Consider the following 23,033-nt stretch of genomic DNA (forward strand, 5'->3'; position numbering starts at 1 on the left):
ATGCCATGAGGACACAGGGACCCAAACCTTCCCTGCAGCTTTGGATTTCTGCCTGGACTGCCCCATGTCCAAGAAGGTGGAAGTGCTGGCTGAGTCTTGCCCCAGCTGTGGCTCTCAGAAGAATTCTCCCTGGTGAAGTTTCTGATGGACCAGCATTTCTGGTGCCAAGGCTGAAGCCTTTCTTTCAGTGGGGCAAATACTCAGTGCTTGTGTATTTTGAAACTGGTATTCTCTGGATAAATCTAAACAGTAGTCCAGGCTCAAAAGCTGGAATACCAGTGTACACCTGATTTGGAAATACACTTAGTTAAATGCTTTCACCCAGGAAGACCTGGAAACAGGCAAGATGTTTCACAAAACTCAGTGCTGCACTTCTTCAGATTCCAGTGTCCTCCAGCAGCCAGATGTGACAGTGCTGGTTTGTTGGGGGCTTTTTAATCCTCCTGCAGATTAAATTCTAATTTAACCCTAAACTCTGCTAATTTAATTAACATTCAAAAGCCCCACATGTTTGTGTTCCCTCCTTGTTCCCTGTATGTTACAGGCACAGAGTGCTACAGCAAAGCAAATCTCACTGCAAGGACTGCATATAATGTCAAGAGGTTTGGTAAGCACAGTTAAAAGCAGAGACCTCCCTGGAGCACCACTGTGATAACAAGGCAAGGCATCTTTATGTTTTTGAAAGCAAAGAAAGCCAAACAAAAAGTTATAAAGCCCTTTGTTCTCAAAGAGGTCATCAAACATCTCTCTGGGTATCCACACAAGACTAGCTTGCATGAAGTCCATTAAATGTGATGAAAACTGCACATAACTCTCACTAGAGGAAAAATGATTCCTGTTTCTCTTGTTTGAATATGCTGCATACTACACTGCTGAAACAGAGGCTTTTCCCATGACTGCTGCACAGGCAGCCCCATCTATGGGGCTCAGAGACTTGGGATAGCAACAAAGTTTGGATAGGGAAGAAATAGGCATTTAATTCACCAGTGTATTTACTTATTAACATAAACTTATGAGCACCAGCATTTGTTAATTATAACCAGATTTGCCCTGTAAGCCCTCACTCTAAACTGCATCCCAAAGCTTCAAGGAAGCATCTTTAGACAGACAGCTGCAGGTTTGCTCAAATATGACAAATTGTTAATTCTGTACAGAGGAAGGGCTTAAACACAGCAGCCTTCCTGTAGGTGCTGTAAGAATGACAAAAGCACAGATCAAGTAGGATTTTAATGGAATTTGAAATGCTTGGGGCCAGAAGTTGAATTTTACAATTTAACAATCCGAACTTGTAGTTCTGAGAGTGCCAGGCTCAATCCACCATCCACTCTTAGACAGGACCTTTATCCAAGCACAGACCATCGCAGAGCTGAGTAAGATATCCTTTATACAGACCACAAAATACACAAGTAACACGGGTTTCCTCAAAGTCAGTACAACCTCTAGCACCCTCAAGGAGAGCTTTGTGCTTAAACACTTCTTGAACCAGGACATGGGCTACTGGGTGCTTCATACCCACTCTGCCTTCACAGAAGAACACACTTGTAATGAAACTCTGTTGAACTTATGAAATTATAATCAGAAAAAGAAAGTACAGCAAACTGCACCACTGCCCTTCACTTCTTGCTGCTAACAAAGCTAACATGCATTTTAATGTATGAATTTACAAAAGTGACTTGCCAACACATTGGTTCCACTGGTAATGCTGGAGATATCCTTGTGGGCAGCTGCACCTGTATCCTCCAATTATATTTTGACAGCCATGCTGACACCGGTGGTTTCCATCACATTCATCAACATCTAAAAGGGTGAGACACACTCTGAGTTTTGGGAGAAGCTCAAATTATGCTGAATTTGGAAAACATGTTACAAATAATCATATATATTCATTTATCATATATACAGGTATATTTCAGGATCTTCCAAACACCTGATCACTTTGGGCCCTTCAGGTTTGGATTTGTGGCTCCACATCAAGTTACATAGGGCTGAAAACCATGGAAAGCTCACATTCAGCCACAATTTCAGTTTTTGCATTCTGCTGTGGAGCAATCAGCAGAAAGCCATTTGTATATGGGATCCCTAATGCTTTCCTAAGGGTCCCAGCTCCACAGCAGACAGACCCTTGCTTTTACCCAGGCATCCAACCCAGAAATCCCAGGATATCTCTTTCAAAACAACCCAAACTCTGTCCCAGGACAAGGCTCTGAGGACCCAGAGGAGTAAGTCTACAGCCCTTGAACTCTCTCTTTAGCAGGTCACCTTGGAAATGCAAGACTTCCTGTCCTTGATGAATCCCTCAGAAATCCCTGTAGGATTCAGAAGAAGTTCACTGAATTTACGACACTTAAACTAAAACATTCCAGGCTACGTCTCCTCAGAAAATATCTATCCATGTCTTTAGAATCCCAAAACATACCCATTTTTCTGGCCCATGGAGAGAAACACTGCCTTGTTGCTGAATTTCTGTACTCCCCCCCACCCCCTTCAACCTACACACGCTTACTTCTGTAGGTTTTGGTGCTTACTCCATAGGTCCTTCCTTGGACAACAATATGGCTGAAAGAAGATTAAGGAAGCAAGAGAAAGCCAAGTTAAATGCACTGTGTTGTACCCACCTTCACAGCTCTGCCCAGTTTGATCAAGTGAGAAGCCACGTTGACACTCACAAACAAAACTTCCTGGAGTATTCTGGCAAATGCCCTTTGCACCACAAAGATTGATCTCAGTAGCACACTCGTTGTTGTCTGAGGGAAACCAAAGCTCAGTGTTAGCTTGTAGTTGTCATTTCAAAGCTGATCTTTTGGCCACACTAATGATGGAGAAGGTAAAGGCACATCAGCAACACAGGTGTCTCACTGCCCTCCCAGGCTCTCACTTGGCACTACAGGACAGCTCACACTGCCTTCTTTTGAATTTGGGAACACAAAAGTAACAGGAAGGGAAACACTCCTTTTCTTCACCAAGGATATGGAGTTTGATGTTTTGGTCTCCAAACACCTCCAAATTCATACCAATACCACAGGATCATCAAACTGACACAGAAATGGGCTCCAGCTTACAGAGCAGAAAGTGTGTTTTACAGGAAGCAGTTTAGCTTAACATTTCCACGTACCCAGTGGGTATGTGTTCAGAGGACAACTGCAGAAACATATATTTCATAGTTGTTGTTTCAAGAGGCCTTGACATGATCTCAATGAGCTACAAGAAGAGAAATAGAACTATTCTTCTGCTCAATGCCTAAGAAAGGGTAAGGCAAGAATTACAAGGTGGTGTTTTTACTGGCTGGTTCTTGCAAGTGCAAAATTTAAAGACAGATTATGAAAGCAAGGGAAGGTAGGAGCGAATGGGCCTCTTTGCACCTTCTGCTCTGGTGAGACTAGGATCAGAATCTGGCCTATGTTTCCATTTGGTTTCTCAGGAAGATGATTCTACATCCTTGCTACTTTGCTTCTGGAGTAAGGGTCAGTAATAAATCCCAAATCTGTGTCTCCCTTCCCACGTCACCTACCAATGCAGGCTGTATGGTGCTGAGTGAATCCAGGAGGACATTTGCAAGTGAATCCCCCAATAGTGTTGACACAAAGGAACTGGCAGTTGTGCTGCTTTGTTGCACATTCATCAAGATCTAAAAAAAACCCAAGAAAACATCTTTTACTTATGTTTGCTGGACTCAGAAAGAAGTGATTACAAATAACAGCAAATAAAGCATTTTGAATCTACATCTCACTTTCCATGCTGGCTTCCAGTTCCTCTCACATGAAGCCCCACCTTACCCAGCATGCTGCAAATGCAGTAGGTAAAAATTCTGTTGATGTTTGGCAATGTACTGCAAACCACGCTCGTCTCTGCATCCAATAAGATCCATTTATCATTGAATTACATGGCTTAAACCAACATGCTTACCAAAATAAGAACAATCAGATATATTCTTATTTACAGAATCTTTTAAGATCAGCTGCCATCAACCTGCAAAAATTCCTGTCGATCTGTTGTTCATCCAAATTAACAAGGAATTAACTGAAATACCAGCTCCATTCTATGCAGGCCACTTCCACTGTCTTTAGTGGAAATATAATGAATCAAGGAGACAGATTTGTATCATTTAAATGTCCTTGTATTCATTTTTTGCCTGTGGAACACAGAGTTTCCACAGTATATTCTTTTCTTGATTTTTACCTTTGCAGCTTCGCCCATCTTCTTGCAGGATGTATCCTTTTGGACATGAACACTGGTAGCTCCCCTCAGTGTTTTTGCAGATGAAATTGCAAGGTTTTGGAGACTCATTACATTCATTCAGATCTACAAGAAACAAAAACAGATACCTCAGTGCTGGTAATCAGGATTTGTGATAATGTTTTACAAAATGTTCAGGATAGATCAGAAGAAAATCCAAATCCCCAAAGCATTAACAAGTGACATTTTATTTCCTCATTTTTCAAAATCTTTCTATTTCCTTCTTCAAGTCCTCTCTTAGTAATAAACTTTATACACAAACACCATAATGAAAAACCTACCAACACAAAGAGTGCCAGTGATATCTGTGGTGTAGCCCAGATTGCAAAGACAGCGGTAAGTTCCCCTCTCGTTGATGCACTCCCCGTTGCGGCAGACGTCGTGAATAACCTTGCACTCATCAATATCTGCAATTAAACGAGGGTTAGTTCTCAATGGAACAAAACTGATTTTGTACAGCTTCGAGAGATTCTTGTGACCTGACACAGAAAAACCCACACCATACATAAAATAGTTACATAAAATAGTGAAATATTGCACAGATTTAAGGAGTACTATTAAGTGGAAAAATACGGAATGGAGCATTAATCTAACTTTCTTATGCAATGAACAAGCTCTAAGTGGAAGGGAACAACTGGAGCTGATCATGTATCAGTGTCCACAAATCAAACACCGCTTTGCCTTCACATACACAAATAGCTCTTAATGTGTCCCTGCAACACACTCAAATGTAAGAGTGCAAATTCCCATTTGACAGGACATAAAGCAAGTATCTGCCAAGATGGGATGGATGCCTCATCATCCAGGGCCTTTGGCTATGCACCCTCCTCCCAAAGGACTATATTCAGTCAACATGAAAAATCTCAGAAAATTTCACCTGAGATCTAAAACATTTAGGACCTTACAGTGTTCAAATATGCAAAAACAGAGTTTATAATTTATCACTTAATTTGGCATTGTCTAAGAGAGCATTTAAGGAAAAGTACCTGCTCCACTGGATGTGTATCCTCGGCCATGAGGGCAAAGTTTCTTGAAGGCCACGGTGCCTGGGAAGGGACAGACCTCACAGTTCTGCCCCCAGCCTCGGCCACTGTCACAGCAGCATTCAGACTTGGTGACAGCGTTCCTGTTGCTCGATCCGATTTGGCACATACTTTGTAAGACTTCGGTGAAGCAGTAGCCCTCCCTGTTGTCTGAAAGACAAATGGTGCATCACAGAGAATCCTAATGGTGACCTCCAGAAGGTCATGAGATACTGGGAATTTAGTCAGGAATAGAACAGAAAGGGCATACTTCACCCTGAGACTGTGGAACTGAGAGTGAAAGACTACCAGCAGTAAGAACGAGAGAGTGACATCTAAGGGAAACAAAGACAAGAAATTTAGCAAAAGGTGGAAGACAAGAAGTTACAATATGCTTATAAAATATATATTTCTGTTTGAACCTAGAGAAAAAGGACTGGCTGAAAATCAGGACCAAAGAAATGTCAAAGCAGTTCCTGGCTGAGTGAAACCATGGAACGGTCAGCTTTTGTAGCAAGTCACCCCAGCTGGACTGACCGAAGCAGGGATACGGTGAGCATGGCAAGAAAGAACTTGCAAGAGGACACCTACATACAAAGGCCCCTTCTCAAAGGCATGTAAATTCAAGAGAGTGTTTTCTCACCATACATTTCTAAGTTTAATTCCAACCCTCAGTGCTGCTATGCAAGTGACAGCTCATTCAGGTGTGAACTGGGACTTACCAAGGCACTCGTCCTGGGTGTCACTGACGGTGAATCCCTCGTTGCACTCACACCTGTAGCTCCCCACTGTGTTCACACAACGGCCGTTCTCGCAGAGCCCAGGTTTGGTCTGACATTCATTCTCATCTGCGTTTTTGAAATTTTATGACAAAAATCAAGTCCAAGTAGGACTAATGCAGGTAAGAGCACCTTGTATGGAATTCTTATGCTGTGCATTCTGCCTGGTTAGATTTAAATTTTTTTTCTTCTTCTTTTATTTTAAAGGTTCTTTTACTCAATTTTCAGAGGAAAGATGGCCATCTAGCTCACAACTGTTATATATATTATAACTGAAGTACATTCCTCACTGGTTTTCAAAATTTTTCATAGTTACAGCTGCACTTCTGAATGCCATCCAAGGTTTAAAAAAAATTCAGACCTACTCTCATTCATGCTAACAGACATAAACAAGCCTACAGCAATTGACCCAAATCCTCACCTTCCCTCAGAGCATTCAGCAGCAGCAGTACAAACTGATTGTAAAGACTCCCACACCCAGCTTTTCTACTTACTGCCCACAGGTGTGTACACCTGAACAGCAAAACCAAGTGTGTGCAGACCCATTACCCAGGCAGTTGTGAAATTCTTCCCTTGAGTTTCTTAACCCTTTGTTAAATCCAAAATTTTTAGCTCTGCTGAGGAACTGTGTATTTCAAGAGCTTCAACACTTCAGTGTCACTTACCTATACAGCCTTCCCCATCTGGTCTGCGCTGATAACCAGGCCCACAGATACACATATAGGTGCCAATTAGGTTTTTGCATTCCATCTGTTTTGAGTCACAGTCGTGAATTCCTTCTTCACACTCATTCTGATCTAAAACACAAGGTTTATTATATAGAGAGATGATCCTGGAAATTCACAGTAGTAAATTCTGACTTTGGAATCTCAATCGTAATCAAACCCTACACTTATATTTATTGTTCTAAACCAGCTATAAAATATACTAGCCTTGAGCAAATGGATTTCTCCCAAATGCCCATTTTTAGGGCAAGACAAAACCACATCATCTGATATGACCTCATTTTAGGCAGATGTATAAATTTACTGGCAGGACAGGCCTAGTACAATCAAGTGCATAATGCGAACCAAAGAATTTCATCCCAGATTCCTTCTGACTCAGTTACTTCCTGGGATTAAAACTCTGGCCCAATAGTGCAGTGAGTCAGAGCCCTGCCCCTGCAGGAACTGAAATCATTATCTCATAACAGTGAGAGTCTGGTAGGAGCTTTACCTCTGCACATTCTCCGGTCCTCCCGCAGAACGTACCCCCCGGGGCACTTGCACTCGTAGGATCCAAACGTGTTCACGCAGCGGAAAGCGCAGAGCAGGGGGTTCTGAATGCACTCATTGACATCTGCATTTGGAGTGACAAAGACCATGGGGGAAGGGAAACACTTGTGTAAAACTCAGCAGACAAGAGCACAGGTTTTAGGTACAGGCAGTACCACAGATCCCAGTTTACTGAGGACTAGATTTTAATAGCTGGGGACCCTTGGTTCTATGCTTCATGGATTTCTGTAGAGAAGCAGGCAACAGACACGCCAGGATGTTTGCCCAGCTCCCTGAAGTTTCAATAAGTTCAACAGCAAGCAGCCAATGGAAATAATTTCCAGATCCATGCTGCCAAAATACTTGCTCAGTTAAAATTGTACCTTTTCCACATCTAGGTTCTGGTTTTTTGGTTGGTTATTTAAATTCTATGTGCACTAATTCAGCTTCTTCATAAACTGAATTCCACAAAACAATATCCGTACTAGAAACATTATTTTGAAGTGCATTTACATACGTCTGGACTACTTGAGTAATTACTGCTATATAGTGATGTTTATGCACTCTGCTAACTCCTCCTCTGCAATTTGAGCTTTCACCCAAATTCCACAGGGAAGTGAATGAAGCTCTAACTGTATATAAAACTAATGCAATCTGATGCAAAAACAGAAGCATTCTTTTGTATGGGCTTGCAAAGAAATAGATTGTGGCAGATAATTTAAGAACAGCTGTGTCAAGTCAGAGGACAGTGTCAGAATGTCCTAGGACATTCTCCTCTCTCTGGTTGTAACAGGAGGAGATGAATATTAAAAACCTCATACCATGTATGCAGAGAAATTTCCCCTGATACAGCCTCTCAGCTTAAGGACTCCCACAGCCAAAAGCCACAACCAAACTATCAAGCTTATTTTCCACTGATGGATTCCCACACAAATTTGTATAATCTCTTTCTGGGTCAACTTATACTTGTGGCCTCACTAATATTCTGCAGCAAAGGGTTCCACAACTTAAATAAGTACCATGCATATAAGAATGTTTGCTTTGGTTTGTCTAACATGTTCCCTCTATTTTTGGTACCTTTACCACTTGTGGCTTTATAAAATCATATATCTCTTCAACCACATCTTCCACACTGAAAAATTCTAATTTATTTTCTGAGTGTCCCATCTATACCTCTGATCTTCCTTACTTCTCTTTGTGTATTTTCAAATTTTAATTTTTGAAACGAGACACCAAAGCATGAAAAATATTCAACTTAGGGGTACCAAGGTAATTGTTGAGTACTGTATTTGTATTTTCTGGTCTGTTCCCTGTTTTTTCCCTAACTCACTCAAACAGCCCATTTCCTATTTTCATCATCCACAGTGAGTTTCTTCACTCAAGGACGTAGGCAAAAACTACACACAGTAAGCAGCACTTTTGGGAACTGTTCTGGAGAGACTGCACCCCAACATGCTCCTCTCTGGGCAGTCCCTTAAGTAGACACCACCTGAAAGCCTGTCCACCCCAGCTCCAGTCAGCAAAACACACTGCAGTTCAAGGTGGATACAGGAAGGAGGAGCCCATTTTCCTGTTTCAGATAAAGAGGTATTGTTCCAAGTGTCCATATCTTATTTTTAAAGCTGCTTTACTCCCCTCAACTGTTTTCAAAATCAGAAAACACAACTACAACAACAGTCCTTAACACATGGGAGTCCCACCTTCACAGGTCATCATTGGCCCAGGCTCAAATCCTTCTACACAGGTGCATTCGAAGCCTCCTATCACATTCCTGCAAGTTCCATTTCCACATGGGTTTCCAACAGCACATTCATCAGTATCTGCAAGTAGTTAGACCAAGGCAGGAATACATGGTTATACTCAACAAAACTATATAAAATCTACACTGTTGATGTGCAACCAGAAAAACAGAAAATGCAAGAACTCACTAAGTACTGAATTAGAACCACAGACTTCTAGGATAATTTGGGATTGCTAGAGGTTATCTGGGTCAAACACTCAGCCAGAGCAGGATCAGCTTGGAGCAGATTGCTCAGACCCTGCCCTCCAGCAGGCATGGAGACTCCATGATGTTACAATAAAACAACCCCACTGCTCCTTAATGCCATACCTAGCAACTCAGGAAAATCTTGACAATGGCAGCTGGAACAGCCGTACTTACCCACACATTCTGCTCCTTGTAGGATGTAACCATATGGACATTCACAGCGGAAAGACCCATCTGTGTTGATACACTGCCCAAATTTACAGTTATCAGGATCAAGGCACTCATCCACATCTTAACCAGAAATACAAACAACACAGTAAGTGCAACTAGCTTCATGTGCTTTTAGACTTCTCTCAAAGAACAAGTGTTCTGGCAAGAAACATTCCTGAGATCACAAAAAGTACTAATACTTAAATTCTGACACACTAGGATTAGGGCACAGAATTTGTTTTGCAGGCCAGCTTTCAGAATGCAGAAAAGAAACTGATTCTAAATGTCAGATATAAACCTCTCTGACTGGGGCTACAGGGAGAGCAGCAGATATGAAAAGCAGTAGTCATCCAGTGCTCCTTAAATGCAAACTTTTGCCAATAAGGCTGAAGTGCTGTTTGTCTTGGGAGAGAACAGAATGTACTGAAGGGATCTGGGAAACTGTGGTTTGCACTTCTGGAGGATTAAAACCATTTACTGTAAACAGGCTACACATATTGTAGAAGAAAAGACAAGTATGCTACGTGACATTAGATCCAGTCTCTAGAGCCTACATAAGTTTCCTAGCTCTAAAAGAAGTTTAATTTCTGATATTTGAGATATTCAAGCTTGAATTTGAAATCAGTATGAAAAATTGGGGAAAGAAAAAGGTATAGAAGTTTCCACAATTCATGTGGAAATAGTTGCAGAGGTGTTATTCTCAGTTGAAAGGGAGAATGGCTTATGGGTGGAAAAGGGACACTGATGCAAAAATGGCACAGTGCAGTTCAGGCACTTACCCAGTCTTGCGTCACCAGGTCCAACAAGGATGCCAATTCCAAATGGACAAATCTGTCTGAATGCCTCTGTAAAAAAAACATAAAAATCAAACCATATGTTAAATTCTATCTTGGCAATCAGAATTCCTCACAAGCTACACATAACCACTGCTACCAGTTCATCCTCCTCATGTTCAGGTCCAAAAAAAAAGCATGCACATGTATAGACTTATAATTTTATATTCATGCAAAAGCTGCATGTTTGCTTTACATTTCATCCAATCTCCTCCAGGCATATAGGTAAGATCCTGTGAACAATTAGCAGTATTTAACTTCCTTAAGAAACAAACTAATGCAGCATTTCTGCTTTAGAAGTATCAATAGTAGTGGCTGCGTTTTTTCTGTTGTAAAAGAAAAATTTCCTACATTTGCTGAAGAAGGCATGATTTAATCCAGACCTGGCTATCTTAAAGCTACTTCTTTAGAAGATGAGAAGAAGGGCCTTGATATCCTTTGAGAGAGTTTGGACTGTGAAAAATGCATGTGCTGACACTTCAAGGAAATGCAGCAACATATGCTGTGCTTTTCAACTGACTTCGGTTCACATGGTCCACGTCAGCAGAATGAAACACGCACAGGCAATAGGCCTAGGAGGAATATTGCAACTGGTACTTCTAATTCTTTTCTGACCTCGCCTTTTGTGAGGATTTTCTGCAAAACATCTAGATGACTAATGAATGAAATGAACTGCAATCATGTATTGCTGAAACCAGTAATGCTGTTAACCGCATTTGTCAGCATGAATTAAAGTCCGTTCAGCCAACTGCCCCACGATGCTACAGAGGCCTGTTGAGTTGCTTGATGTCAACTTACTCAGTCTTAAAAAGGATACTAACAAAGGAAAGTGTTTCTTTAGCAACAGTCCAGGGAGGCTTTCCTTCAAGGCCTGCATTTTGTTATTCCCTGCTATTTCTGCAAGTCATTCACATTGATAAGATTGAAAACTTACATTTTCTTAGTATCAATATTCAGGTGCAGATCTAGTTTAACTGTTTGGGGTTTTATTTCAATTAGATTTCATGTTTATGGCACCTCTTCCTATACCTATTTACAATTAGAAGAATTCCATTTGTGTCTTGCAGGACTTGCCACTCAGAGCCTATCAAGGACCTACTTGCTGCTCTCTGTACACTGTCTGTATGTGATACCTCCACAGCAAGATACCCAGCCCATAATCACTGTAACAAATCTATAAGCAAAAAAGGAATATATTTGATATCTGACTATCCAAGGGACATGGTTTTGAGACTGCAATGGCCTCTACTTTACACAGACCAATGACAATTACTAGGGTTAAACACCTTTAGAAAATTATTTTTCAGAATTCCTTCTAATAAGAATCTCCAATCTCCTTTCAGTTCAGAGAGGCAGTATGGTAAGCTAGTCAATAACCCACCATCTGCTTCTTCTGGGCAGAGCTCACAGGGATCTCCCCATCCCTGCCCCTTTAAGGCACAGCAACACTCTTGTTTGGAGTGGTTTCGGGACTTCGGCACAGAACATTTTCCATCTTCAAACTTGGTAAAGCAGTAGCTCACTCTCAGGTCTGCATAGGGAAAAAAACTTGTTATGAGCAGTTAGGGTCACTTTGGCACAATTTTCACACAGAGGTGTCAACTGCATAATTACACAATACCCCCCACCAAAACACCCAACTTCCATCTAGCTCTGTTAATAGGAACCATCGTTGTCTCTGACTGTGGAAGATTTGAGTAAGGAGGGAAGCTCTGTACCTTAGTAAAGAAAAGCTATGGGACAGTTTCCTACTTCAGTCATGAAAAAGCAAGGGTTTTTCTCTTTGGTCCAGCAGAAATCGAAGAGTTGTACTGTCCTCTTATCCTCATTCCTCTTTGAAAAAACTGAATGTTGCCTCATGAATTTATATTCTATTACTAGTAAGAATCACTTGAGTCAAGAGATTTTCATCAGCTTGCAATGACAATATTATGTAGTGCTAAAATGAGAGGCAATTTTCAACAGCCCTTTCCTTCCTCATTCTTCCAGAGGTACACACAAACAAAGCAAACTCTCCCTGTGGCACTACATTTCATTTCCTGAAGCTGGGTAACCAGGATGCTGGACAGAGCTGAGATCACAGACCACAGGCATCCAGCAGGCTGGGAGCTGACAGCTCTCTGTGCTGGCAGGGGGACAGCAGCAGGGCAGTTATGGAAGCAGCTGCTCATCCAGTTTGCCAGCTGCAGCATCAATGCTGGGCAATGTCCAGATTTTAACAAAGTCCTAGGTAACGGGAAGTTTTAAACAAAACTTTGTTTGGCCTGAGATACTTGAAAAAAGAACAGTCCTCTTTAAGGCATGGAGAGAAGCCCTTTTTGAAATTCATACACAAGTGTGCATTTTCCTCTGACATTGTGTGGAACAGTGGCCTGTGTTTAAAAAGCAGAAGATTGGGCTGCATTCTTTTTCATTATTTTTTTCTTGGTGGGTTTTTGTGATTTTTCTTCTTCTTACCTGAAGAAAAGAACACCCTAATATTGAAGAAACTTCATTTATACAAGCTACATAAACACAGCTAAAACATGCTTTCTTGATATTGAGTGAAGTAACTGTGCCAAACTGCATGGTGGTTTGGAGATTTGGATTAATGTTTACTGCAGGTTGGATTCATTTTTACCAAAACCACAATTTCATTTAGCCTACTGTGAAGTGAAGAACTTGCTATGGTGTCAACAAGCTTCACTGTTCTATGCCAAGCACAACTGTAGAGGTCCTTATAAAGATCTTACTCATCAGTGGTTCCCACTGTGCACAGTGTATAGAACATTTAATGCTGTATCTATTTAATCACTTCCAAAGCCTTTAAAGTAACTCACTCCCTAATTTGTTGTGCTTGTTCATTATACACAAAATAAACTAACCTGTGGCTTTTTATTACTAGATGTTCAGCTTTTAGCATCTGATCTGTGTGTTAGTGCCCATGTTTCAGCTCTGAACTGTGTTATGCAGTAATCTGGAAGCCAAAAGACACTTCAGACTTCCCTAAGCAGATGGGTGCTATTTGTCCTCACAACATTGCTTGCAAATTTTTGCCAACAATCTTTTTTTCCACCCACACATTTGCAGAGAGGATCAGCACATAACAAGTGTTATGGTGAGTATTGTAAGTGCTAAGGACAGCCTTAAAACTGGAAATGCTGCCTTTAGTCTCCTGCCCGTGTTCGTGCTCCATCTCTATGTCATGTTGCTGTCTACAAAGAGTCCAGGTAGCCCCAATATTTCTTCCAGGGGGGCAAGAAAGGATTTCAGGACAACATAATTTCTTTGTGTAACCTGTGCATTTAACATTATCTTCGCCCCTTTTATTGCAATGTTCTGTTTAATGACAAACAGATGTTAGGGCAAGACAGAACCTGGCCCCAGCTACAGAATTATCATGTTTTCCCTATGAAAAACACTGTTTGAGTCCAGAGTCTTCTTGCTGTATTAGAAACAGCTCGCTACTAAGACTTTTATGAAACAGCAAACAAATTTTGAAATGCCAGAAAATAGGAATGAACTTACCTTGGCATCGCCTTCCTGTGGAAGACAATACAAAGCCTTCTGGACACAGACACTTGAAACTGCCTGGAGTGTTGCTGCATGTCCCCAGGGCACAAATTTCTGGCTGTTCCACACACTCATCAATGTCTGTAAGAAAAGTCATTAAAGAGATGAGAAATAATAATGTTTACACTGGCAGCTATACTACATAAAGTGCAATTTTACATCATCACTGCTATCTATCATATTTGACAAACAAAAAAGCCCAACAAAAAAAACCAGAAGGAGGAAGCAGTAATCCAAGTGCAAAATCCAGAGTGAGTTTTCAAATCCTCAGGCAGTGGGCAAACTTCACCAATGTACCATCAGGGAAATAGCCTGGGATTATATTTTTCTAGGGTTCAGAGCAAGTAGTTCTGGTTCAAACAAATGTTGGTGAGACCTTTTCTAGGAAGTGAGAGACTTACTAGTGGCTACAGTTCAGAACTGTAGGCTGCCCCACAAAAAAACATTTCTCACATTTCAATGCAAGGGAAATAGGTAACAATTGTGAGCAGCTAAGAAAGAGACAGAGAAGGATTGTTCTGTACATACCTTCACATTTGTCATTCTGCAGGATGTATCCAGGAGGACAGATGCATCTGAACGAGCCATCCAAGTTCTGACATGTGCCTGGTGAGCATTTTCCAGGCTCCAGTGCACACTCATTGATATCTAGAAGAAAAGAAAGACAATTTATTTGAGGTAATTGCTGTTATCTCAATAAACCTCTGACTGAGGCTGCTTTAATTTTGATTCCATCAAACGGAAGATGGAACTTCTCATGAGCAAGAGAGGAGTCATCTTCCTGTCCTCTTGTCATTGTTTTCTTCTGCTAGGTACGATGATGGCAGTGTGACAGTTCTCTGAGCCTACTGCTTCACTAAGCATATCTGCTCAAGGTTTGCTGCACTTTTTTTCAACCCTAGAAGAAAGCACTCACCAACACAAGTCCTTCCATCCAGAGCCACCTCATAGCCATCATTGCAGAGACACTGGAAGGACCCAATGGTGTTCACACACTGACCATTTCTGCAGAGCATTCCATTTCCACTTGCACACTCATCCACGTCTAAGAAAAACAACATTGAAAGATGTCAGAAACATCAGCAACAATGGAAACTGGGTAGGTGAGTTTTCTGCTTCCACCATATCAACAAAGTAACTGATAACACAATCCCATTTCAAAAGTGAGGGGAAATGACTATGCTATACAATTGTCAGAGCAGGAGTAAAACCCAAATGTTCCTGTATCTTGTGCCAACATTCAAGTGGCTCTAGGAAAGTGAGCAGTGCGTAACCAAAGAGACTGAAGAAACAGGGTTTTGTCTTTAATCACACAGATCATGCAAAAGAGAAGATGGTAGTTATGGTACTTTTATTAGAAGTAGCAAGTCTCAGGAACACATGCCTGCTCTCAGCACCCCTCACCTATGCAGTCGTTGTTGTGCGAGAGGATGAAGCCCAGGTTGCAGCGGCAGTTGAAGGAGCCAATGGTGTTCCTGCAGGTTCCGTTGCCACAGGCGTCTCTCTCACACTCATTAATATCTACAGAGGAACAGAGGAGAAATAATCCACTGCCAACAGACAGAATAGAAGGCAAAAAGATTGTCCTGTCTCCCAAAAAGAAAATTTTACATAGGTTTACACACTTGATATTAACATCTACAAAAATAATCAAGCGTCCAACAATCATTTACTTTACTGTGGCTCCTGTATCAGCCTTCCCAAAGTAAGTCTAAGCTATCGTTAATTGGAAGCATTCTGAAATCTCAATTTGTTCATACAACACACAGCTGACAGCTGTGAATGGGTTAAATACAAAATTCCCTTGTTAATGAAGATGACTGTTTCTGAAAAAGGTGCTTTTCTGGCAAGAAATCTACCCTTCATTCCCTCTATTACCAAGTAGGCCGTACACAACTGCTGCATTGCAGTAGTAATCTACTAAATTCCTTGCCTAAAGGAATAAATGCAACAAGATGCTCCAGAAAATTCTAAGAAGAATGAAATAATTTTCTCAAAAATGAAAGCATTAGCAGTTCATTAGACAGGCTATGTAATTTTAAAGGTTCACTCTGATGAGATGGTTTTCATTCAGTATCAGCTTTTTATCATCTCTAATGGCCAGTTTTGCACCTTTGGTGGTAAATGGCTCACAATGTCAGTTATTGTAATGCAACTCCTTATTACAGAGAGGACAGACTTAGTAACTACCTTACTGGAAGCCTAAGTTCAGGTTAATTTGATATACTTGCCTATACACATTGTCCTGTCATCGTTGGTTTTGAATCCGTTGTGACAAATGCAGTAGAAACTTCCAACAGTGTCGATACACTGCCCATGGCTGCAGATATTGGGAATTTCTTGACATTCATTCCGATCTGAAAGCAAAGAGGTGCAGTGAAAGTTAAGGCTTCTAAACTACAAGGCTGGAAAGATGCATTAGCAGCAACCAAGACAGTACCCAGTGCATGGCAGGACTTAAAATAGTATTTTTAATTTATTAATGACAAAAACATTACCAAGTAAATCCCAGAAAAGGAGCTTAGTTGCATGTAAATGACCTCTTCCAGTATGAATGGACCTGAACAAAATTTAGCATAAAAATGATATTTAGCCAACTCAATTCTTGCTGGAGGGAAATCATATCACCATGGCTTTGAAAAGCAGAATTAATGGCACGAGATTGGAAAGGGTCTGAGTCTGAGGGCTCTATATTGACTGCAAGAGGTATGAAAAAGGCACATGAATTACAGTTTGCATTCTTCTCATGAAAGCACCTACTTGCATTTAACCACATTTGATTGTAGCACAAATTGTATGATCAACTCATGGAGAGAGATGGGGGGGATGAACACCACACTTTTCTCACCAGGCTTACAGGGAGATAAAAGGCACTGTGGATTTATCAACTCATCATGCAGAGATAAAACAGGTACACATACATGTGTTGCAGCATCCATGAAATGTGGTGATTCTATAAACTGGACAGAGCTCAAACAGCAAGAAGGGTAACTGCTATATGGAGTCAGGAATATTTTGTATAATTCTGCACAGAAGGGGGCAAGCTCTCCTGCCAGCATGTGATTGCTGCCTTACAATAGCAGGGCATCTCTTACACTTGTTCAACAGGCAACTGCTTCCTGCTACTCTTGTTACAAATGCTTTCAAGCAGAACCCAGGATTCTATCAATAGTAAATGAAATAAAATGTTAACAAACAGAATGTTTGCTCTCTGGCATAGTTTGTTCCACAACAAATCAGAAACATGACTCAAATGAGGTGTTTCTGTTGACCTCACCAGCACGAAGAGCTGATTTGATTCAATATGCTTCCTTCCTTCCTATACTGCAGCTCCAAAGTATTAGAACTCAGGTGCTGCCATGAGCTTTCATTAAAATTGATTAGGCTCTAGTGTTCAGTAATTTTCTTTTATATGCAATCTAAGCTGAGCAGATGCAGTTTCTCAGCAAACCATCCCCAGGTTGTTGCAAAAGTAAGAGTCAAGTTGTTCCTAATTGCAAAGGACTTTATGTACTAAATCTGGGTTTCCTGCCTCTCTCCTGCACTGTGCTTAGCACAGGGACAATCAGCACATGCACAATCCTGACAGCCCCATCTCCAGGATCTCTGCACAGCACATGGGGCCACGAGTAACTCTGGATGGGTGTGCACTGAGGACCAAGCTCTCCCAGTGCTATTGATGACACCGCTGCTAATTACAGTCTGAAGAAGGCAGAAGGAAAGCCAATGCTGCCTTAAGAACTCCCAATCTTCACAGCTCAGGAGAGCAGAGACAAAGGAAAACCTATGACTCTCTGGTGCTTTGTGGGCAAATGAATAGTGATGCCAAAAACTAGTTTATAAGAAAAATTATTTATTTTACCACAATCTTGAAGGTAAGATAAATGCAGTGCTCCTAGTACTGTGGCTGTGATGAATCAGGTTTGATTCAACAGCACATAAACTACTCAGCTGTGATCGTTTTCCACGCAGTAGCACGGCTGATCCAATACTGCAAGGTGCTTACCACTCTCTGCTCCCAGCAGAGTGGTTGGGAATTTCCTTCCTTTGCTGGATCACATACTTTATCAACCACTTTTATTTTTACTCTAATTGTGTAACTTTATTTTCACCAAATATAAAGTAAGAGCAAAATACAGGGAAGTATTACTGTTTGTGCCAATTCATCTCTGGAATTGTAACCCGTATCAGAACCTTCCCTTGCTCTTCCTGTACTGCTGCAATGAACCCTTAACAACAATTACATTAGGAACATATTGAATATTTACATGTGCCACTGCATAGCTTAACAAAGCAAAGTTTTAGTTCTCATAGTAGTGTTCTGATTTCCCCTACACCCTTTTCCCTCAAGGGTCACATGAAACAATGAAAAACTGCACTGCGGGGAAAAGTGCACTTCCTAAAACTCAAGTACTCAGAAGCAAAAACCCAAGGAAAATGTTACCAGCTTCCATTGTAATTCTTACGTTGTTCAGAAATGTATATAGTATATAATATTTACAGCAGCTTGACCCACTGCAGTTTTCAAAATCTCACCAATTCTTCAAGTAAGCAAGATAACATGAATGCCTCTCTGGACTAAGATATTATAAGAAAAAGTAAATAGATTAAAAAACTGCAGTCCCACTCAGTGAGTATTTAAAAATAATGTTATGGGGCCTGTTTAAATCTGTATAAAAGTTAGGAAATTCAACAATAAGCTTTTCAAGTTAGTTACTGCATACAGGCAAGCAGATAAGTCTACCTTATCAGCAGAAACTCCAGCAGCAAGCAGTGAATTATTTGTAAAAATACAAGTGGAAAATAAATTGCTAAAACACATAAAGAAAATCATAATGAAAATCAGAAAATACAGAAAGGTAGTGAATCAAATGGTCTTCCCTTCCTAGACATGACAAGGGCTAAAGAAAAATGCTTGTATTTGGTGGGATAAAGTGAAAGACAAACACCTACTTAGGTTTTTAACTCCCACTTAGACATCCATGGGATGGGCCTAGAATTGCCTTCATGTTTATGGGATGCCCTAAAAGACTTTAAGAAAAGAGTTCTTGAAGTTGAGATCATCTCCTGAAATACCAACTTTCTGGAGAGGAGAGATGTTTTCTCAGGCCCTTTTAAAACCCCCTCGTGTGTGCAGCCCCCGCAGGCACTCACCAGTGCAGCGCCCCGTGGACGTGAACCTGTAGCCAGGTTTGCAGTCACAGCGGTAGCTCCCAGCTGTGTTCACACACTCTGCGTTTTGCTGGCAAACTGGTCCGTTCTGGCACTCATCAATATCTGTCAAGACAAGAGAGGAATTTGATTTTTATAGTAAACTGGCAGTGGAAAGATGTCAAAACCACATTTTTTAGCATACAGGTATTAGTAGCTTTCAATGTAAACACCACTGCAAAGCTTTAGGCAAAAAATTTGGATCAATTTTCCTTACTTCAGCTGCTGCAAAAGGAGAACTTTATCTCCCTAAAAATGTAACAGGGTTTCACTTAGAAGCAGCATACAGAAGATGCTTTTACTCAAAGCTCTCAATGCCTTGCCTGCAGCATCCGTGTTGTCAGCAGTCATAATTCACACCAGAGAATGACAGCAATTCATATGCTATCTTCAGTTTCTCCATTACAGTGACTAATACAACGTTAGGGAATGTTTAAACTGGAAATAAAAAACACATCTGTTTATATTTTTTACAAAAATATTTGTTCCATTAGAAAAAAGTACTTTGGAATTAAAAAAAAAGTGCTCATGATCTGACTCAAGAGTACGGTTTTTTTCTTGGCTTCAGTGTCAAATGTGAAAAAAAATGTTTCTTCCCATGACTGCTGACTCATGTGCCTTCAAGGCCTTAGATGTCTGACAGAAAATGTGGTGTTTTCTATGCAAAAGAATTCAAAATGTCTGAATTAACAGAGATATTACACTGATACCAGTATTCTCCCCTCATTAAGGATGCCTAGCAGGGCTCTGACTCGGCAGTGTCTGAGTTGCCAGCTTGTGAAACACCATTTCTCTGAATGAGAGGAGCACTCTACCTTCACAGATCAGGAGCTTGTCATTGTAGAAGAAACCCACAGGACACTCGCATCGGAAGCTGCCAACCATGTTTATACAGATCCCATTTTCACACACTCCAGGAATCTCTCTGCATTCATCAATATCTGCAAGAATAATTTTTTTTTTTAATACTTATATTGAGCACTTCATGGAATCTTCTGCTGCAGAGTATGTCCTTATGCATTTACCCTTTAAGATAATTATCAAACATACAATGCAAGCATCAGAATGTTCCCAACTGAACAGTGAGTGAGTCATTCCAAACCGTGCAAACATAGGCATTTCCCGCTTTCTCAGGTTCTGACTCTTCACTGTACTACAGGTATATCCTGCTACAGACAAATGCACAGGGCATCACATCTTTCCTCATGTCTCCCACCCACAGCCCTGATGAATCTCATCACCTTCCCAAGAGCTACAGTGGAGTCACTGGAAAGAGCCAGAGAGAGAACGGAACTGTCTTCAGTTTAATACAGGAGAGCATGACTGAATGCAAACACTTACCAGAATTAGTTTTGCACTGTTTTACCCTTGTTAATCTGAAAAGACTTTCAAGGTTTTATGTAACAGTTTCAAAGTGCCAATGACAGGTAACATCTGAAGTGCTGCCAACATGCTATTAATTAGATTGATTAAGCCAGGCAGCCAGGGCTTGCCAGTGCTTTATATACACCCCAGTTAAGTAACTGATTTTGGCAGAAAAAACCCCAGCTGCTATTACAATTATATGTCTTGCCTATTGGGTCCTTACACATCTTAATATTCTGACATGAGAGAGTTCAGAGACTCCTCCAAAGCCTCTGCCTTTAGTAAACATTGCCATATGCACTGAGGTACCCAGACATAGAATATGGTGGGAAATGATCAGCTAACAGGAGTTTCCATCAGATAATGTTGTGGCTTTGTTCGTTTTTTGGGGGTTTTTTTGCTGCTGGATCCAACCCTTAATTTTCTACATTAGATTCTGTAATTTTGAGTCCTCTGACACACAGGAAGAGTAAAAATAGAACTATTTCTGTTTCTGAAACAAACACCTGGAGCAACTATACAGAACTTTAACCCAAACAGAGAGTAACATCATTGGACTGTAGGCAAATATTAGAGGTACACAGAGCACTGCCCCTGCAGAAAGGGTTCTCCTTTGATCCTGTGCCTGCAGGTGTAAGGGACATGAGTAACCCCTGTGCAAAGCAGCAGCCTGAGTGCTACAGCCTTGATCCCAAAGCAGCAGGGAGAGCTGTGATTTGCACAGCTGTGAGAAGCTGTGTGTGCCTCAGTCTCAGCACAGGCCTGCATGCACTGGGATGTACTGGTGGGCTCTGTGGGACAGCCCTGCTGTTTCCACTGGCTCCTGAACTGCACAGCTCCCTGCTGTGGCAGCACAGACAGAGCAGCCTGCAACACCCCTGCACACACGCAAACACCGCACTGCAGCTTTTACCTGTGCGTGTCAGCAAGACCCAAGGGCTCCCTGCTGATGCTGATGAGGGGCCCAATCAGCTCGGTAATAATTTGGACTAATGCTAATAGCCAGAAGGGGAAACTTTGCTTCCAAGAAATGACCTTGTAAATAATAAATATTGTACATTTCTGGAAACTCTTTAAAAATTACATTCCCCACTTTACTGGAATATTTCCATCTAACTAGCTAAACACTGCATCACAGCAACAGCTTCATGCTAACGCATCTGATTACTGCCTATATGCCATCTCTGTTTGTTACAGGGTACATTATCTGCTTTTCATTTGCATTTTAGTGTGAATAAAAACAAAAGGGAGTCCCTTTAGGGATTTACTCAATTCCTTGTCCTAGAATTCCTCATTCTCTCCCTCTTTTTGTTTTGCAATTTGTTACTCACGATTCAAATGTAACACACAATAACATATGTGAGAAATATTCCAGCTGAGCAGAAAAAAGGATTTTTGTGTCAAACCAATACCCAGGGGCACTGATGTGAAATGTCAGACTAAATCTTGGTTTAGTTTGAAGGAAGGACTCCCAGTTCCTCTCAGACCAAATGCTGGTTGGCCTTACTCCCAGGCCTCTCATTCCCAGTATCTGTGCCCTGCTCATGTAGGACAGATTACAGTTTCTTTGGAGCTGTGCGTTGCCTTGATTACAAGCAGCAACTATCACTGCTGCCAGCTAGGAGCAGCCAGGCAGAAAGTTTGCACTTAAGTTGGACTTAAACAGAGGGTTGAACTCCATTACACTGTTTAATTGTTATTCCTCCCATGAAAACAAAAACTGGGAAAACAAACCTCCCCTCTTCCCTGGGCAGAGGTAGCATGGAATTTAGTTCAAAACATAAATTAGAGCTCACCAACTGGTAATCCTGTATAAATGTCAATGAAGAAGCCAGGCCTTTGACTTCCGCACAGTGTGGAGAATTCATCTGCAACAGGAAAAGAAAGCAGTGATTAAAGCATTTGGAATTGATCAACAGTCTAAAATTCATCATATCCTCTGGCTGAGAAAATTCTTCTACTCTTTGAGCACCTGCAGGGCACGCAGAGGTAGGCAGCCCCTTTCCCAAACTCACCATGTGAGCTCACTTGGGTTCTCATCCAGTTGGGCTCACATGCTTATTTTGCTCTGCTTATATCTATCCCTGTGCACTACAGTGTTTGCACACAACTTCAGATCTGTCTCTAAAAACCTGAACTACAAGTTGGAAATTAATCAAGTGTCTAGAAAGCTGCTCTTGAAGCAGACCACCTCAAACCAGAGTGGGATGTCCTGCAGTCTTATCCACTGCGGAAGAGTCATGTATGCCCACACAGCTAGCAGAGAAACTCCTACATTTTACATTCAGCTGCTCAACACAGATCGTTCTCAGAGCACTCCAAGGTATCTCTGTAAGCCCATGGCTGCCACAAAGGCCCTTCATGGCAAACAGCAATCGAGGCAGAGCAGACCAGACTCCGTATTTGTTGGAGCAGTACCAATAAAATCTTGGTCAGCACCTCAACACTGGATCAACAAGCACTTGCAAAGAGATGGATTAATCAATATAGACCATGAAGTCTCTGAGACAGTGAAACTGGAACAGGGGAGGCACAACCCAGCAGCATGGACACAAACCACTCAACACATGCCCTCATTGTGACTAGGG

The 23,033-nt window shown here is 41.3% G+C and overlaps 1 protein-coding gene across 1 annotated transcript in view; it reads right to left on the reverse strand.

The window, feature by feature from the left end:
* Positions 1–23,033, reverse strand: part of LOC103621258 (fibrillin-1) — a 127,317-nt gene that overhangs the window by 2,094 nt on the left and 102,190 nt on the right. Inside the window, exons 41-62 of the mRNA XM_017742633.1 lie at positions 22,242–22,313; positions 19,896–20,021; positions 19,024–19,146; positions 16,101–16,226; positions 15,274–15,390; positions 14,786–14,914; positions 14,398–14,517; positions 13,825–13,950; positions 11,699–11,848; positions 10,264–10,329; positions 9,449–9,565; positions 8,988–9,107; positions 7,250–7,372; positions 6,700–6,831; positions 5,978–6,103; positions 5,532–5,590; positions 5,220–5,426; positions 4,515–4,640; positions 4,177–4,299; positions 3,509–3,625; positions 2,616–2,744; positions 1,678–1,797 (exon numbers count right to left, since the gene is read on the reverse strand). Of these exons, the coding sequence (XP_017598122.1) occupies positions 4,294–4,299; positions 4,515–4,640; positions 5,220–5,426; positions 5,532–5,590; positions 5,978–6,103; positions 6,700–6,831; positions 7,250–7,372; positions 8,988–9,107; positions 9,449–9,565; positions 10,264–10,329; positions 11,699–11,848; positions 13,825–13,950; positions 14,398–14,517; positions 14,786–14,914; positions 15,274–15,390; positions 16,101–16,226; positions 19,024–19,146; positions 19,896–20,021; positions 22,242–22,313 (2,171 nt within the window). The 3' untranslated portion in view covers positions 1,678–1,797; positions 2,616–2,744; positions 3,509–3,625; positions 4,177–4,293. The remainder of the gene's footprint in view (positions 1–1,677; positions 1,798–2,615; positions 2,745–3,508; positions 3,626–4,176; positions 4,300–4,514; positions 4,641–5,219; positions 5,427–5,531; positions 5,591–5,977; positions 6,104–6,699; positions 6,832–7,249; positions 7,373–8,987; positions 9,108–9,448; positions 9,566–10,263; positions 10,330–11,698; positions 11,849–13,824; positions 13,951–14,397; positions 14,518–14,785; positions 14,915–15,273; positions 15,391–16,100; positions 16,227–19,023; positions 19,147–19,895; positions 20,022–22,241; positions 22,314–23,033) is intronic.

This window comes from Corvus brachyrhynchos, unplaced genomic scaffold, assembly GCF_000691975.1.
Source record: "Corvus brachyrhynchos isolate BGI_N302 unplaced genomic scaffold, ASM69197v1 scaffold97, whole genome shotgun sequence".
NCBI lineage: Eukaryota > Metazoa > Chordata > Aves > Passeriformes > Corvidae > Corvus > Corvus brachyrhynchos.